Source organism: Gopherus flavomarginatus, chromosome 20 (genome assembly GCF_025201925.1).
Source record: "Gopherus flavomarginatus isolate rGopFla2 chromosome 20, rGopFla2.mat.asm, whole genome shotgun sequence".
NCBI lineage: Eukaryota > Metazoa > Chordata > Testudines > Testudinidae > Gopherus > Gopherus flavomarginatus.
The window spans coordinates 22,073,930-22,091,166 of NC_066636.1; the positions used below are offsets into that span (position 1 = coordinate 22,073,930).

Genomic DNA, 17,237 nt, shown 5'->3' on the forward strand with positions numbered 1-17,237 from the left:
CCCTGGGCATTATTGTGGGGATGGCCTCTGGCTTGTGCTATGCAGGAGGGTCAGACCAGATAGTCATGCTGGTCCCTTCTGGCCTCGGCATCTATTTCCAGCCAGACAGGGGCACTAGATGCAGGGGCTGGACTTGGGCACTGCAAGATCTCTGTTCTCCTGATGCCCTTGGCATCTGCTCCACCGAAGCCCAGCCTCACAGACAGAAGCCCTGTTTTTCTATGCAGCCCATTCTCTCCCCATGACTATCCTGTGCCCAGCCACTACACAGGGGTCCCTCTACCACAGCCAGAGCGGGTGCAACAGGCTGGGGAGCCAATTGCATCTATCTATGGCTCCCGCTATTACCAAAGAACCTCCTACGGTGCTAGGGGCTGTACAAGTATCTGAGCACCTCACCTTCTTTGATGTATTTATTCTCACAGCACCCTGTGGGCAGGGCAATGCTGTTATACTCATTGTGCAGATGGGGAAACTGAGGCCCAGAGTGAATCTAAAGTCTGGCAGAGCAAGGACTGGAACCTTTATCACCTACTTTACAGGCTAGCATCCTAACCACTGGACTAGCCTTCCTCCCACCTCCATGACATCTAGACCCACAAGCATCATGGGGTCCCCTGTCCAGTGAAAGGGCGGTCTGAGACAACCCCTCCCACCCCCTGACTCATTTCACACAAGTCACTGAACAAATCTGCGACAGTTTTTGCTCACACCCAGCCCGGCTGAGATTCAAACTGGTGACCTTAAGGTGACAGACTCCGTATCCTGTTTCCAATGCCCCCACCGCCCTGTAGCCGTGCAGCCCCCTCCCCCAAACACAGCTCCCTGAGTGGTGTGAGAAACCCTGCAGATGTGAAAGGAGCTAGCCAAAGGCCTTAATTAGTTTGGCATGTCCCGAGGTTTTGCAATCATAACGCCGGGTGGGTGTTTTCACTTTTCATTGTTCGCGGGGCCCCCAGGATGAGAACGGAGGGTAAACAGGGCCTGTTTCTAACCTTCACGCCATCCCAGCCATTCCCACCGCACAGGGGAGATTGAAAACACTTAAGCAAACGAAAGCTAAGCCTGGAGTCTTTCCTGGCAGTATCTTGAGCAGATCTCAGATAGGATTTTTTGTTATGTCTCTGGAGGGATGAAGGACACCCACAAACCTATACAGATCAAAGGCTCTGGGAGGAGGGGGGGTCAGCACAGAGGTGGTCCGGTTGAGTTTGGAGTAAGGGGCAGCAGGGACCTGACCCCAAAGTTATTTGCCTTATGGCTTGTTTCATTTATTCCTGGGGTCAGGGCATGCAGGATGAGCAGGCAAAGGGGCCGGGGGGCCTGGTGTTGTTTGCAAAGCACTTGCTGGATTTCATCCAACGCTGTGCAGGGGTAAAGACAGACTAGAGACACTCTGAGGACAAACGGACAGCTTTGTGTTTGAGGCAGTGGATGGGCCCTGGCTTCAAATCCCAGCTCTGCCACAGCTTCCCCTCATCCCTCTGGTCCTCTGCTTTCCCTCTGTCGAATAGAGCTCGAAAGCCTCCCTGTGTCTGCTTAGGCTGCAAGCGAATTGGGACAGGGGCTGTCTCAGAGTGTCTGTGCAGCGCCCAGCGCCATGGGGACCTGATCTTGGGAAAGATCTCTTTGTGCTACTGAGATACAAATAGGCTTGGAAGGGTCCGACTGTTATTGACGACAAACGTCAGTTTCACCCTACACACCGGAGCTCAGGAAAGAAGATAATTGAAATTTACAGTCTGGCAATGTAAGAAAACTGAAGTTCTTCGAGTCCTGCCTTCATGTGTCGTCAGGCTGGCCTCAACGGGGCTGGGGCAGCGGCGCCCGTTAGATCGCTTTCACTTGGTCAGTCTCAACATCTCTGATCAATACATCGTTTTGCACCCTGGTGAAAATGTAAATGGAATAAAAATCTCAAAATGTGCTAAAAAAGAAACGTCGGGATTCTAGCAACGGAATTCTGTTGAGCCCAAATATCACTAAAAATAACCCTCCTGGAAATTCAGGTACCCCAGCAGTGTCGGCTCTGAGGACCTCCAGCTCATTCCCTGTGTAGGTGTTGGTCTTTCCAGAGCAAAAGGGATCAGAGCCGGTTTCTCAGCTCTGAAAGGGAAGATATTGCTCCCTGCGACAGGGACATGGGGGTCAGTACTGATCCAGAGGAGAGCGCCTCCTACTGAGCTCTCTGCTGCACAGCACTCCCTCTACATCAGCTGGATTTTCACACATGGCCTGGCCTGACAGCAGGAAAGGTTATAGCCGCACGGTGGGTTTCCCTCCCCTCAGGGCCCCACCAAGCTATCTTTCATCAACACTTAGCCAGGCTGTCAGCCCCTCTGGCACAACCTGTTTCAGGGTTTGTGGGTCGGGCGGGGGAAGCTCATTTGTAACAGGCATCGAGGCACAGGAGGAAAGAGGTCCTGGGGAAGCAGATGCTGGCGGGTGACTGGTGATGCCTGCAGAGCTGCCTGACAGAATCCATCCTGCCCCCCACTCGGTGCATACTAGGCCCTGGAAATCCTCAGCAAATCGGCTAAGAAAAGTTGGACGCAAACATTAGACAGCTGTATTTTATGGGAGACATTTTTAAAGAGGGGTCACCGGGCAGTTCCCTTCAGCACACTGATTTCCTGGCCAAATTCTAATTAGATTCATTCCCTGGCCTGCCTCCCCAAATTTCCCTTCGTTGTGCAGTGTTGCTAAGTACTGTTAAACCACTGCCACACCCCACCCCAGAGGCAGTTGCATTTCAGTGTTGGATGAGTGAAGCCTGCACAGCGTTGTTGAGGGCTGTTAAGCCAGTACTGTGTCCCACCCCAGAGGTGGTTGCATTTTAGTGCTGGGTGACTGAACCCTGGGGAGCAGTGCTAATAAACAGCTGTCACACCTCACCATAAGAGGACAGAGCTGTAGTGAAAGGAATGACAGATCCCATGCCTGGCACAGTATTCCACTACTGTACATGGCCTTCACAGCCAACTCTGCCCTTCCTAAAGTAGCCTGAACTTACCTCAGTAAGGTAGGGAAATATGATCTCTAATTTATAGATAGGGAAACTGAGGCACAGAGTGGCAACTTGATCAGCTGCCACAGAGGGTCAGTAGGAAAGGAGGGAGTGGAACCCAGAATCCTGAGTTCTAGTCCTCTGCTCTAACCACTAGACCCCACTTCCCTCCCAGAGTTTTGCGCGCGCGCGCGCACACACACACACAGAGTCCTGACTCCCAGCCTTACACTCTGCTAGATCACACTCACCCCTGCAGAGCTGGGAATAGAAGCCCACCCACCCCCCACCGCCTGAAGTAAAACACACTCATCTCCAAAACCATCCTGATCCACAGCAAAACTTGAAGAAGTTCCAAGGTGAAGTTGGCTCCGGGATGTGACAGGCAACAGGGAGATCAAAAGACAAGTCGGAGGGGGGTTGGGTGCTATCAGCAGGAGCCATCTCTCTCTGCGGGGAGGGAGCACCTCCCTAATTAATCACACCACCACTTTCCTGCCTGCATCCCCCACCCAGCACTTCAGACAGGCCAGAGCTTGCAGCTGCTTTATCCAGGGGAGGGTATTAGCTCGGCTCTTCCACCTAGGGGTACTGGCCCATGTCCTAAGGTTCAGGGCCGGCCAGGGCACGGCTGGGACTCTGGAAATCTGGGTTCACTTCCACCCCGGCTGGGGACGTAGGCCCCGATCCGGGAAAGTATCTAGGCTACTAACACCTAGGAACCCAAATCCCTTTGAGGAGCTGGCTCTGAGTCCCAGCCTTGCACCTTTCTCATGGTTACCTATCTATCCAGGGAGCCCATCACCCGTAGCATCTGGGCTCCTCCCAACCTTTTCTGTATTTATCCACACAGCCCCGTCCCCAGGCGAAGGGCACCTGATCATCAAGATCAGGGTCCCACTGTGCCAGGTGCTGTACAGTCTCCACCCGGCAGAGCTTGCAATCAAAACAGACAAAGGAGAACTGGCCCCCTTTTCCAGATGGAACCTGAGGTCGGGAGAAACTCGGGATGGGCTTCACGCAGGCGGCTACATCCCATTCTGAGATCCTGCTGTGATCCATGGTCCTGCTGAACCCGCAGGCTCCTAAATCTGCTCCGTGCCTACGACTTTGCAGTAAAAGGACCCCAGGTGTCTCCAAGTCCGGGCACCCAGACCTTCAGCTCCCACCTAAGCGATCCAGGAACCAGGCTGGGCGTTCGGCTTCCCACTTCACCCATGCAGCCTGATCTAGTCAGTGTCTCAGCAGCCACCTACCAGCTCGGGGCCCTCAGAGCAGTCACCCCAAACACACAGCTGGGGGGGTGGGACACCCCCACCTCTCTTATAGCCTATTGTCCAGCAGTGCTGATACTCACCTGGGACGCCCCTGGGCCCAGCCCCCCCATGCCTGGTGAGGATCTGCAACCTCTCCGGTGCTTGCCCTCCCCACTGACTAGGTTTCTTCCTAGTTAATTATTCAGCTATTTAATTATGGTGTTGGACTGGGAGAGAGAGTGGATGGATAGCTGACAGGCTGGCAGCTGCAAATCCTGTCTCATCAGGCAGAGTGAGGGACTTGTACCGGGGTCTCCCCCATATCACCAGGCTAAAGGGAGGTCCCATTCCCACTCCCCCCACCAGCTGGTTTGTGTGACTTCACCCATGGGGCCCAGTCCGGCAGCACTCCTCCAAGCACATCTACTGGATTGGGACCCACCCACAATGTAGGTGCCCCGACACCTGCCTTCCCCAGTTACTGGAGAAGCAGAGCTAAGTGCCAAACATTGGGGGAGGGTCAAGGTTCAGGACACCCTCTCCCTCCTCCCGTCAGCATCTCCCTGTGTAACCCCAGTCAGGACAGCCCTCGTTCAGCTCGCCTGTGGGTACATCTGCTCTGCAATCAAAGACCCATGGCATGGCCGGGGGCAGCTGACTGGGGCTTGGGCTTCAGGGCTATGAAACCGCAGTGTAGACATTTGGGGTCTGAGACCCCATGAGGGGTGAGGGTCCCAGAGTCTCCCCCAGGGTTAGAACATGGGCACCCCAGGAAGCGGGGCTGGCTTTTCCCAGCTGTGCAGACAAGAGAAATCTCCCTGTTCTAACTCGTCGGGGCCGTGGCTCAGGGGAAAGGCCGTCACTGCTGTGGAACAGGCAGAGGTGCGGCTAGACAGCAGAGCGAAGGGACTGCAAAGGCAAAGGGACGAGGGGCCCTTCCAGGCAGGCAGGGGAGGGTTTGAGGGAACTGCAGAAAAGAAGGGGTTAAAGGGAATGGAGCTACTCCTGATTTACATCAGGATCAGGCCCAAAGGAAAAACCACAGGCCTCTGTTCCACATTGCTCCACCCCTGTGCTTTCGGGGGGCAAGTGGGAAGGTAGCTTTAAGTCTCCTCTGCATTCCCTGTATGGGGCTGTACAGCCCAGCCCTGGGGTCAGTCAGAGCAGCCTCTGGGCTGCTCTAACTTACACTTGGCTCCCCATGGCCCCAGGAGGCATGGAGTAGCCATGGGGGGCTGGAGCAGAGTGGATGCAGGGCCCTTCCCCCAGTTCCACACCTGAATAGGGTGGGGTGGGGACTCTTATGGGGCCATTTCCACCTGCTGTCCCCCAGTGTCACTGAGAATCATCCCCCAGCACCGACAGGAGCCTGGGGTGGGGCATTCGCTGCCCACACGGCACTAGGGCCTGTGTTGAGATCGGTGTCTTCAACTCCCACCTCCCGTTGCTCGTGTTGTCAGGTGTTGCCCGGCTACAGCTCAGCCCAGGAGCTGCAGCCACCCCATGCCCCCTAACACCGGCTTGCCCTTCCCCTCCGCTCTGCAGCCGGGGGTGGGGGAAGAGGAGCGGATTCAAAAGTGCTTCCCATGGAAAAGCTCCTAGGCTTGCTATTTCCTGGCTGGCTCAGAGTCACACAGCCCATTCTGCAAGGGCTGGAATGGGGCCAGCTGCCTGGAATTGCCATCAGCCCCGGCTCCCCCGGCCGCCTCGACATGCAGCACCCTGGGGGCCGTCTGAATGCAACAGGAGCTGCGCACGGGTTAATACAAGGGGGCTGAGAGTCAGGATGCCTGGGGTCTATATCCAATGGCGGGAAGGAGCAGATCTCCTGCGGCCACGTGCTCTAACTGCTTCAGCGCATCCACTCCTAGAGCTGGGCCTAGAACCCAGGAGTCCTGGCTCCTAGGTCACTGCTCTAACCATTAGCTCAAACTCCCAGGGCTGGGAACAGCTCCCCAGAGCCCCTCTGCTGTAACCACACGAAGATGTTATAATCAGTCCTGTCTCCTGCTAACGAGCACCTAAGGCAGCACAAAGAGCGGTGTCGAGAGCGGGCTCTGGCCACAGGGCCAGTGGCCCCCACACTCCCCAGCGCTGCACCCACGGGCCTAAATACCTGCAGAACAGCTCAGCAGCCACAGACGCAGCCGTTCTCGCTGGGAGCCCGGGAACAGGGCTGTTCAGTGGAGGTTTTTTCTCCTGCTCCAGGAGTCCAGAGCCGGGGGAGGCCTCGGGCTGAGCCCAGAGAGGGAGGGCAGCACAGGGCACACCCCCTCCTCCCCAAACACATCAGCCTGCCAGGGGTCCCTCCCTGCAAGAGCGGGAGGAGAGTTCAGTCCCTCTGGTCTATTTGGCCCCTGGCCACAGTGCTACCTGCCGGCCCTGGACCTGCTGTTCCCCTTCTGGGACCACCCTCTCTTCCCCAGCTCTGCCGCTGCCCCACAGCCCCCTGCTATCCCAGCCCTGCCAAACCACCCTGCACAGTGCATGGGGGGGGGGGGGTGGTCGTGCTTTGTTCCAGCAGCCCCGCCCAGCGTACAAAGCTGCCGTTGCAACCACACTCCCCTCCCCCCCCAGCCCCCGCTGGCCCTTCGCTGACCCCCCTCCCGGACTGGTTTAGATTTGGAAAAGCAACATCAAGGGGATCCAGGCACTCGGCCCCAGTGCAGCAAAGATGTGGGAAATGCTCCCACCCCCACCCCCACCCCCAGTAACTCCAGGGCCTGCTCAGCCTCAGCTGTCAGAGGAGGTCACAGCACAGCCCAGCTCCAGGGGGGCAGAGACGGGAGAGATGGGGGGGGGGAAGGGGAGGAGGAGCAGGTCCTTGGGTTTCATCATCTGACTTCTACTAGTGTGAATAACCCCCCTTATACACCCACCTCCACACACATACACCCCGTCCCCCTTTCTACACCCTGCCCTACACCCCCAGCATTCCTCTATCCCAGCCCCTCCCTTCCCCCCACGCATTCCCCTCCCCATTCTGTCCATGCCCATATACCCCTCCTCAATACACACACACCCCTCCCCCTTTCTCAGACACCCCCCCAACTTCCTCCCCTTTCCCCATCATCCCCCTCCCCTGCACTCTGGAGAGTAGCAAGAAGAAATTCAGCCAAAATCCTGGCAGCTTTGGGCCTGATTGGAATCAAAATCCTCCCCTAGGTTGCAGCTGCTCGGCTGCATTAGTCTGGCCCCATCTGGACCCGAGAAGAGCCGCAAATTCGCTGAGAGTCTGAACAAAAGCCCCAGATTTTTAAAGACCCCCACGTGTCACTTCCTCTCTAGGCACCGGGGAGATGGTGATGCAAGCAATGATTTCCTCTGTTCCCCAGGTTTGACTGGGGAGCTGGTACGGGTGGGGGGCATTATACAATTCAATTTGGCTTAGCAAAGGGCCCGGGAAGAGGGACAATAGCACCTAGAGGTCTGACCAAGATCCCACCCCCTGGGGGTGTACAGATCCCAACCAAAACCAGGGCCCCACTGTGCCAGGTGCTGCCCAGACCCCGACCGAGATCAGGGCCCCGTTGTGCCAGACACTGCCCATCACCATGGTAGCTGGGCATCAGGAACATGACCCAGCACTGTCAAGCCCCGCCCTGGGGTCTGATGGGAATTGTAGTAGAGTGCCCCTGGCGAGAACCAGACCTACAGCTCCCCTGCGGACATTCTGAGCCCCCCGTGAGCACACACCCAGTGCAGAAGCAGAAATGAAATGATCTTTTAGGATTTATTTTTTGACGAGTGATTTCGATAGTGACATATTTTATTTTCAAACAACCCAAATCACTCCCTCAAAGGACCGAATGGTTCATTGCTGCAGGGATTAAAGGACCCGGAAACATTCTGATTTCGAAAGATGCTCGTGCACGGAGCTGTATATGTATGTGAAAAGCACCGTGCTCCGCTCCCCAGACAAACAGTTTGGTCCGAGCACTACGGCAAAGGCGAATTCGAGTAACCGTTACTTGGGCAAGCCCTCTCACCGAACGGCTCAACCACGGAGCCCCAGAGCTGACGCCAGCCCTGCCCCACTGCTAAAGCTGGGATCCAGTTCTCCAGCACTCTGCTGCTCCTGTCTTCACCGACAACAATACGAAGCAAAGGGGAAACGGAGGCGGCTCGGAAGAGGCAACATTTCACCCCCACTTTGCACTGGTGGAAATGACCATGCCAGAGGATCCAGCCCTTTAAAGAAGTCAGTGCCAATCTACTTGAAAGAGATCGTAAACTGAAATGCAAGCTGCCACACGAGAGTCGTCCCAGTGAAGGATCACGAAGGACTTTACTTCACAACTCCAGTGGGTCGAATAATTCACTTTTGGGGTTCAGTGGCAAAAAGGCCATTTCAGGTCTGTTTCTAAAATGGGAATCTGAGCCACTCTCCCCCACCTCTCGGGTGAGTGCCCTTCGTACAGGGCAACACCACTCCCACCGCCACCTCGGGCCATCTGGTGACCAGCCGAAATTGTGTGTCAAATTCATGAAGAGTGGTGGGTTTGGAAATCGTTTGCCAGCTCTACTCGCAGCACCGCACTGAGGTCAGGATCATCCTCCCCATTTCACAGGTGGGGAAACTGAGGCACAGAGCAGCAGCGTGACTTGCATGAGGTCACCTGTTGGGCCTGAGTTGCTTCTCGGTCATGTCAATGTAAATCAGGAGTAGCTCCACTGAAGTCAAAAGGACTTACGCCCATGTAAATGAGAGCGGAATTGGACCCAGGATGACCCCAGTGATTAGAACCTCACCCTCCCAACGCCCTGGGCGGCCACTGTAACTGCTAGACCATGCTCCCTCTCCTACAGACTTGTATCTGAAGTTCCTCCCTCCATCCCTTATAGCGAAAGTTCTCTGTCTGGCACAGTTCACCCATGGAGCCTGAGGGGTTGTTTGGGGGAGCGGGTATCTCCGCTGATTTCCTTAAGCTCATCCAGACTGTAAGTCTGCTACCCGCGTCCTGCCTGCTGAACAGACCCAGAAGCCCCTCTCTGTCTGGTGGCCTGCCCCCAGGCACTGCGGATCGGATGCTGCTCCACCTCAAAGATCCCACCCGTTGCTGTCTCAAACTCGGGGCCACCCCCTGGGTCTTGTCCCAAAACCTGCAGTGACATTCCTGCCCATGCGCCACGCTCAGCCAAGCCCGGCCCCAAAACCTGAGGGAATCGTAGTAGAGCACCTCCTGGCTAGAGTCAGATCAGGGCCTTTGCTGGACTCAAGGGAGTGAAGGCAGCAGCTCCGGGTGACCCGCATGCATGGTGCTGGGAGATGAATCGTCAACCCAGACGGGTTCCCCCAGGCTGAGGCACGGCCCTCACAAAGGCAAGGGGGGAGGGGGGGACAGAGATGAGTCAGCTGCAGCCGAGACCTCTAATGAGATTTTCAGTGGCCCAAGTGACCCCATGCTGCCCTAGAGAGGCCACCATCGTGGTGCCGGCTGGCTCAGGGGATCAAAGACAGGGTACAGAGCCTCACTGCTGGAAGCTGCCCTGACCCTAGCACAGGCTGGGTGTCTCGGCAGAGTCTTTCTCCTTGTGTGAGATGAGTCTGGTGGGTCTCGCCTGCTGCCTGCATTAACAAGCCACCGCCGTCTCCAGCGTAACTGCCAGCCTCAGCGGGGGGCCAAGGAGGGAACGGGCCGGGGAGGATTGACTCTCAGAATCCCCCGGCAATGGCAGGTGGCACAGGCCCCGATGCCCAGGGTCTAGAATTTGGGACCGGATTCTCTGGGATAAATCAGTGCTGTGCCAGTGCAGCACCACTAACCGACCAGCTGGGGCTCTGCAGGGCCGTTCATCAGACCCCTTAGAGGCAGTGAGACTCGCAAACAGCTGGGCCAACCCATCCCCCCTGCCCCCCAGGGTGGGGGAACTCTGAGAGTCCCTTACTTCTGATCCAAAATAAAGCTATGGTGGGGGGAGTGTTGGAGGGAAGCCACCAAACACCACTGCGGTGCCACAGAAACCTTCCCAGGGAAAGGACCTCTGGAGACGTTTATTTACCAGCGTCACTTTCAGACCCCAAGATCTTCTCCCCTAAAGGTCTGATTCGAACTCACTGCCTGGCCCGTGCCCCCTATGGAAATCAGATCAGAATGAGAACATGATGCGGGGCCTGTCCACATGGGAAGAGGGCACGAATCCCACCCAGAAGCCTGGACCAAGCGGGTTCTAGGACACGAGGGGCGGCCAGCAGAACCCACGGCGTGATCCAGGCCGGGAACACCAGGGAGCAGGCAAAGTATGGGCTCCCCAACTGGGAGGTAGCACAGTTCCCCTCCGGGGTTAAGACAACACGGAAGAGGCGGCACTTGGTGAGGCACGTGCGCTAACAGAGACCTGGCGGTGACGCATGATGGCTGCTACTTCCTCGCGCCTCTGACTCCCACCTGCGTCAGAAACACTGCACCAGGCTCCCAGCTGCCCGCCCGCCTCTCCCTTGTCTGCTTTCACTGGCCCCAGGCCCGTACTCCTACTCCCCAGCCTGGCCTAGGATCCTCCCGCCCTGCGTTTTGCTGATCCCCTTTTCGCTTGCTCTGGGGTTCGGGACCTGCTCCTTCCTTGGCAGCACTGGGGCAAGCCCCAAGGCCACTCACTCCTGCTTGGGATTCAGCGCCAGCTGCCTCTCCCACTCAGCTTCGATCACCCGGTACAGCTCCATGGTGGCTTTGGCGTCTTCCACTGAGGAGTGGCCGTTTTTGCCGACCTGTGAGGAACAAGGGAAGAGAGACACGATCCATGAGGGGTATTAGAATCAGAGATGCTAGCCAGTGTGACCGTCCGACAGCTCTGATCCTCACTCGCTGCTTCCCTAGGTGATCAGCACACTCAGAACAGCAGGCGACCTCATTAGCTCAACTGCACAGATGGGGAAACTGAGTCCCAGACAGGGGACATGACTTGCCCAAGGTCACCCAGTGACAGAGCGGGGGAATAGAACTCCTGGGCCCCAGTCCTGTGCTTTATCCACTGGGCCACAGAGCAAGCAACTCCTGGGAGAGGAAATGCCTCACCTCACTCTCTAGTGAGGCCTCCTGGCCAGCCTCGGGACAGCACTTTATTTTTCCATTCCGGGACTGCGTCTCCCTTGGCTTCTCAAGGGCGCCCCTCCCTGAAGTAGCAGCTCAGCTCTAGAGCGACTCCCTGTGGCTGATGCTGAGAACCAGGGGGGACTTTCAGGATGGGGAAATGGCCAGACACAGCACAGGCAGCAAGGAAGAGAGAAGATGTGGGCCTGGGCCCAGATTTCTAGGGCTGCCTGCCTGGCCTGGGGCATTGCTAAGCATGGGCATGGTTGGTGCCTGGGGGCCTGTCCCAGAGGCACAGCGTACCTGGATGTCTTTGTGCAGTAGCTGTTTGGTGAGGCGTTTCAGCGAGGCCGACTCGTTCTCCGGGAAGCCGGCCTTGCGGTTCAGCAGTGGGATTTTTGACGTGTCCCTGGTCACTGATTTCGGGTGGAAATACTTCAGCGCCTTGAAGTCGTTGTGGATGGCGTGGCCGACCACGATCTTCCCCGCTAGGAGCTTCAGGATCTAAGAGAGAATCAGGGCGGCTCAGGGGCTGGGGAAGTCAGGGACTGGCGCTCAGGCAACACGGAACGTGTCAGGGCCGTCTGATCGGGGTCAATGCTGGCTCTGCGGGGGAAGGTGCCCCCTACTGAGTCACCCATGCTGCTCCCTGCAGCACAGCACCGCCAGCCCCATGCCAGTGCTTTGGGATCAGCACTGACCGCCAGGGGACAGTGCCTCCTACTGAGAAACCCACACCACTCCCTAGCACTGGGGTCACCACTGGCTCAGAGGGGAGAGCACCCCCTGCTGAGTCACCCACACTGCTCCTGAACCACCCCCCGATCTCCTCCGGTCTCTGGTTCCAGCAGTGACCCAGCTTTGTCTGGAAGCTCTGCCTGTTGGCTTATTTCACCCCAGCGCGGCCAGAACCCATCTCCATCGTTTTACAGCTTCGCTACTACCGGCCTTCGAAGTGGCTGCACCCTGGACCATTACACAAGGTGCCGAAAAGCCACCGAGAGCCAACTGCACCGAGCTGACACTGGGGAAACCCGTCACCCACCAACATGTCTCAGAGGCAACAACAAAAAGGCATCAGCATATTTGATTAAAGGGAGGGCTGGAGCGCCCCCTAGTGAGCTTTGGACAAAACAGGTTATAGGCAGAGTCAATGCTTCTCAGTGGTCAGGGAGGGTGTTTAAGCAGGGGACGCTGGCCCCCTTGGGCACAGCTAGTTTGGAGGTGCTGACTGCCTGGGGATAGCCAGTGCGAGCTCAGCATGGGTTCAAACCTCTAGTGTAGCTGCAAACGGCCTGTTCCTCAGAGATGCTGAGCACCCCGACCTCCCTGGCCCTGTGGCTCTCTTAGTCTGGTAATGCCTAGAGGCCCCAGCAGAGATTGGGGCTGATGGACCTCAGGAAAGGATGGGGGAGGCCTCATGCCAGTCATGGAGAAACAAAGGGACCCCAAGCCCCAGCAGGGCAGGGATTTAAGGCCTCTGAAGGGCAGCTCCCAGAGGCACCAGAAACCTTTACCCCAAACTGACTGCGAAGAGAGAGCACCCCCTCCTGAGTCAAGCACATGGTGGTGCTCCCAGCCACGGCGCTGGGCTGAGAGAGGAGAGCGCCCCCTCCTGAGTCAACCACATCACTGTGCTCCCAGCCACAGTGCTGAGCTGAGAGAGCAGAGCGCCCCCTCCTGAGTCAAGGACATCACTGTGCTCCCGGCCACGGCGCTGGGCTGAGAGGAGAGCGCCCCCTCCTGAGTCAAGCACATCACTGTGCTCCCGGCCACGGCGCTGGGCTGAGAGAGGAGAGCGCCCCCTCCTGAGTCAAGCACATCGCGGTGCTCCCAGCCACGGTGCTGGGCTGAGAGAGGAGAGCGCCCCCTCCTGAGTCAAGCACATCGCGGTGCTCCCAGCCACGGCGCTGGGCTGAGAGAGGAGAGCGCCCCCTCCTGAGTCAAGCACATCACTGTGCGCCCGGCCACGGCGCTGGGCTGAGAGAGGAGAGCGCCCCCTCCTGAGTCAAGCACATCGCGGTGCTCCCGGCCACGGCGCTGGGCTGAGAGAGGAGAGCGCCCCCTCCTGAGTCAAGGACATCACTGTGCTCCCAGTCACGGCGCTGGGCTGAGAGCAGAGCGCCCCCTCCTGAGTCAAGCACATCGCGGTGCTCCCGGCCACGGCGCTGGGCTGAGAGAGGAGAGCGCCCCCTCCTGAGTCAAGCACATCGCGGTGCTCCCGGCCACGGCGCTGGGCTGAGAGAGGAGAGCGCCCCCTCCTGAGTCAAGGACATCACTGTGCTCCCAGCCACGGCGCTGGGCTGAGAGAGGAAAGCGCCCCCTCCTGAGTCAAGCACATCGCGGTGCTCCCAGCCACGGTGCTGGGCTGAGAGAGGAGAGCGCCCCCTCCTGAGTCAAGCACATCACGGTGCTCCCAGCCACCGTGCTGAGCTGAGAGAGGAAAGCGCCCCCTCCTGAGTCAAGCACATCACGGTGCTCCCGGTCACGGCGCTGGGCTGAGAGGAAAGTGCCCCCTACTGTATCCCTACAAGCCCAGCCGTTGCCCTGGGCACTTACCTCTTTCTGGGCTGTTTTGAATGGGGTGGCGTTCTTCATGTGATGTTTTCTGATGCCACTCCACCGGGTGCGGTAATCAATGATGGGGTCAACGGGCCGGACGTACTTGTCATACACCACGTCACCGTGGTAACTCACGATGCTGCACCTGGCCAGGCCGCTGATCCGGCCGCCAGGGCCCGTGCCCACCATCTCGCAGTCTATGGCCACCACTTTGCTGGGCTTGCCCGGCTGGGGCACTGGGGGCAGGCCGCTGTCATACTCGCTCAGCAGGCTGGATTTCTGCATGCCAGCGAGGGGCTGGGCGCTGTAGTTCCCAGGGGTCCCACTGGCCTTTGCTGATCTGCAGGTCACCTTCCTCGTTCCTGATGGAAAACAAGGCAGAGCGGAGCCAGAGTCTCTGGTGGCGCTGGGCTGGTCAAAGCAACAATGGTTATTTGCCTTGGGGAAGGTTTTTGGCTGATGGGAAAGCCCATCTGTCTGGAAAGAGTTCTGATCCTCGGCGAGCCACTTCTTCTTGGTCCTCCCCCACGAGCGGGAGTCCTGATGGGAGACTTGGCCTTTGGGGGGGTGATGCTGGGGCGGCGGCAGCTGCTTCTGCTTCAGAAAACCCCTCCTCTCCAGGAAACGGCGCCGTTTCACAAAGCGCTGGTGTTTCTGGTTGCTGTCGGTTCCCCTCTTGGGAGCCTGCTGGAGGCCCAAGTCCAGGTTGATGATCAAATCCGACATGGTGGGTTCTGGAGGAAGGCAGCAAACATGAGGAGGAGGGAAGATGGAGAAGGGCCCCCAGTCTCTTTCACCCTACAAGCAGGCAGCCCCATGCACACGGCTCGACAGAGGTTCACGCCCTCACCTGAAATAGAAAATCAAGACCGTTGCCACTCCTCATAAGAAGAATTCAGTGCTTGAGAAACTCTCTCCACATTAGAATCACTCCATGCCCCAGTGAATTGCCCCCTCCTTGGTGTGTGCTACACCACAGATTAGGCCAGGAAGTAAAGAATCCAGCAACCAGCTGAAAGTACAGGGAGGACTGAGATTTGGGGCTTTGGCCAGGCCACCAAGACTAACACACTTACGTTTGTAGAAATAATCAAGGTCTCCATGTTATGTCTCAACTGAAAATCGACACTGGCAGTAGAAAAGCATATGGGCCCCGGGACTTTTCCCCAGAGGGCAGGTGCAACATTTAGTAAATATCTGACCACACTGCAGGGAACCCCCTGGGTTTCTCTTCTAGGTTTGACATTATTGTGACGCTGACTCAACCCTGCTCAGCCTGTGACCTGATGAGATCAGTCTGTGGCACTACAGCAGATACAACCACCATGAGAAATTTGGATGAGTGGCATCCGACAGCTTGTTAGACGGTTTATCAACCAACCAATAATGAAAGACTCATCTTTGGGATTTGGTTTGGTTTGGTTCCTTAGCCTTGTGTGTGGAAAATACCCAACCAAAATGTAGGTTTAGGGAACGTATACGGGGTATGTAAAAGACCAAAGCTCCAATGTGTGTAGAACAACAGACACGGCTTTCACTCCTTCAGCATAACCCATTTTAATCTGGATTGAAACCTTTCAGTGAAGTGCTGGAGATGCAACCAAACCAGCTTTGTGCTGGTACCTGAGAGGTGGCAAGTGATTCTAGGGGCACTGCCAATGCCCGTATCTCCACGGGAGCTGAAAGAAGTTTACTAACAAACTCCCCCAGTCCCAGCCCACTCTGACTCCAGATTCACCCCTCCTAACCCTCCCACCCACTGACCCCCAAGTGCTTCATTAGTGCATCCTGCTCCACTCAAACTCCCTGCTACTGCCTAGTCTAGTCTCTGTCCGGGTCGTACACTCAGCACCACGTCTGGGCACCTTCCAGTTATGCATTAAGCAACGGTACCCACATCTGCCACGTGTTTGTTCTCTCATCCTCTCCCCAGGGGAGATGCAGGTGCAGTGAAGTGTCTTGTTCTTTGTGGGTTTTTAAAAAATGATACACTGTGCTGACCCCCACCTCTTGCTCATCCCCTCCCCCATGAACCCATAACCTCTTCAGTGACACTTCTCCCCCAAGAGAGAAACCATCCCCCTCATTCACCCGCACCCAATGACCTCCTTTTTCACCAACATCCCTTCCCTTCTGACTCCCTCACTGATCACCCCTTACCAGCCCCAACAGCACTGCTGCTCCCCACCCTATCATTGATCAACCCCCAATCCCCTCTGTGATTACTCTTCCCCCGTCCCTACCCAGCACTCCACCATCTCCTCCTCTCAATACCCCCTCCACCCACTGGTCTCCTCTCAGGGTACGTCTACACTACAGGATAAATTTGAATTAGCTAAAACCAATTTTATAAAACAGATATTATAAAGTTGATTGTGCGCGTCCACACTGGGCACATTAATTCGGTGGTGTGCGTCCGTGGCCCGAGGCTAGCGTCGATTTCTGGAGCGGTGCATTGTGGGTAGCTACTGTAAAAGAATGAGGCCAATAACGTCGATTTGCGTCCACACTAACCCTAAATCGATATAGTAATATCGATTTTAGCATTACTCCTCATTTTGTAGGAGTACAGAAATCGATTTAAAGAGCCCTTTAAATCGATATAAAGAGCAGTGTAGTGTGGACGGGTGCAACGTTAAATCGATTTAACGCTGTTAAAATCGGTTTAACAGCGTAGTGTGGACCAGGCCTCGTTCCTAATGCCTTCTTCCCTCACTGACCCTTTTCTATCCCAAAGCTTCCTCCTCCTCCACTGATCTCCATCTCAATATCCCCCTCCCCCACTGATCTCCCATCCATCCTCCCACTGATCTCCATCCCCACAGATCCCTCCCCCACTGATCCCCAACACCCTCCCCCCACTGACCCCATCCCCCTCCCCCACTGATCCCCATCCCAATATCCCCCTCCCCAGTGACCCCCTCCCCCACTGATCCCCATCCCTCCCTGCACTGATCCCCATCCCAACATCCCCCTCCCCCACTGAGCCCCATCCCCCCACTGATTCCCATCCCCCTCCCCACTCACCCCCCTCCCCCACTGATCCCCATCCATCCCCCCACTGATCCCCATCCCAATATCCCCCTCCCCAGTGACCCCCTCCCCCCACTGATCCCCATCCATCCCCCCACTCACCCCCATCCCCCTCCCCAGTGACCCCATCCCCCCACTGACCCCCCTCCCCCCACTGAGCCCCATCCCCCCCACTGACCCCCTCCCCCTCCCCCACTGAGCCCCATCCCCCCTCACCCTCTCTCCTTGGCCGGCCACACCAAGCCAGGCAGCTGCAGCCGGAAGCGGAAGTGAAAACGGCCCCGCCGCTGGGCACACGGGGAGAGACACACAACGAACGTCAGGAAGGAGCATGGGCCGCGGAGAGTCGTG

At 57.1% G+C, this 17,237-nt stretch overlaps 1 protein-coding gene across 1 annotated transcript; it reads right to left on the reverse strand.

Moving 5' to 3' along the window:
• Nucleotides 1-7,977: 7,977 nt before the first annotated feature.
• On the reverse strand, nt 7,978-17,202 carry ISG20L2 (interferon stimulated exonuclease gene 20 like 2). Its single transcript, XM_050930530.1, has 4 exons — nt 17,103-17,202; nt 13,851-14,703; nt 11,595-11,795; nt 7,978-10,969 (listed from the first exon to the last, which is right to left on the reverse strand). The coding sequence occupies exons 2-4, from the start codon at nt 14,577-14,579 to the stop codon at nt 10,856-10,858; spliced, it is 1,044 nt and encodes a 347-aa protein (XP_050786487.1). The 5' UTR covers nt 14,580-14,703; nt 17,103-17,202; the 3' UTR covers nt 7,978-10,855.
• Between the last annotated feature and the right edge of the window lie 35 nt (nt 17,203-17,237).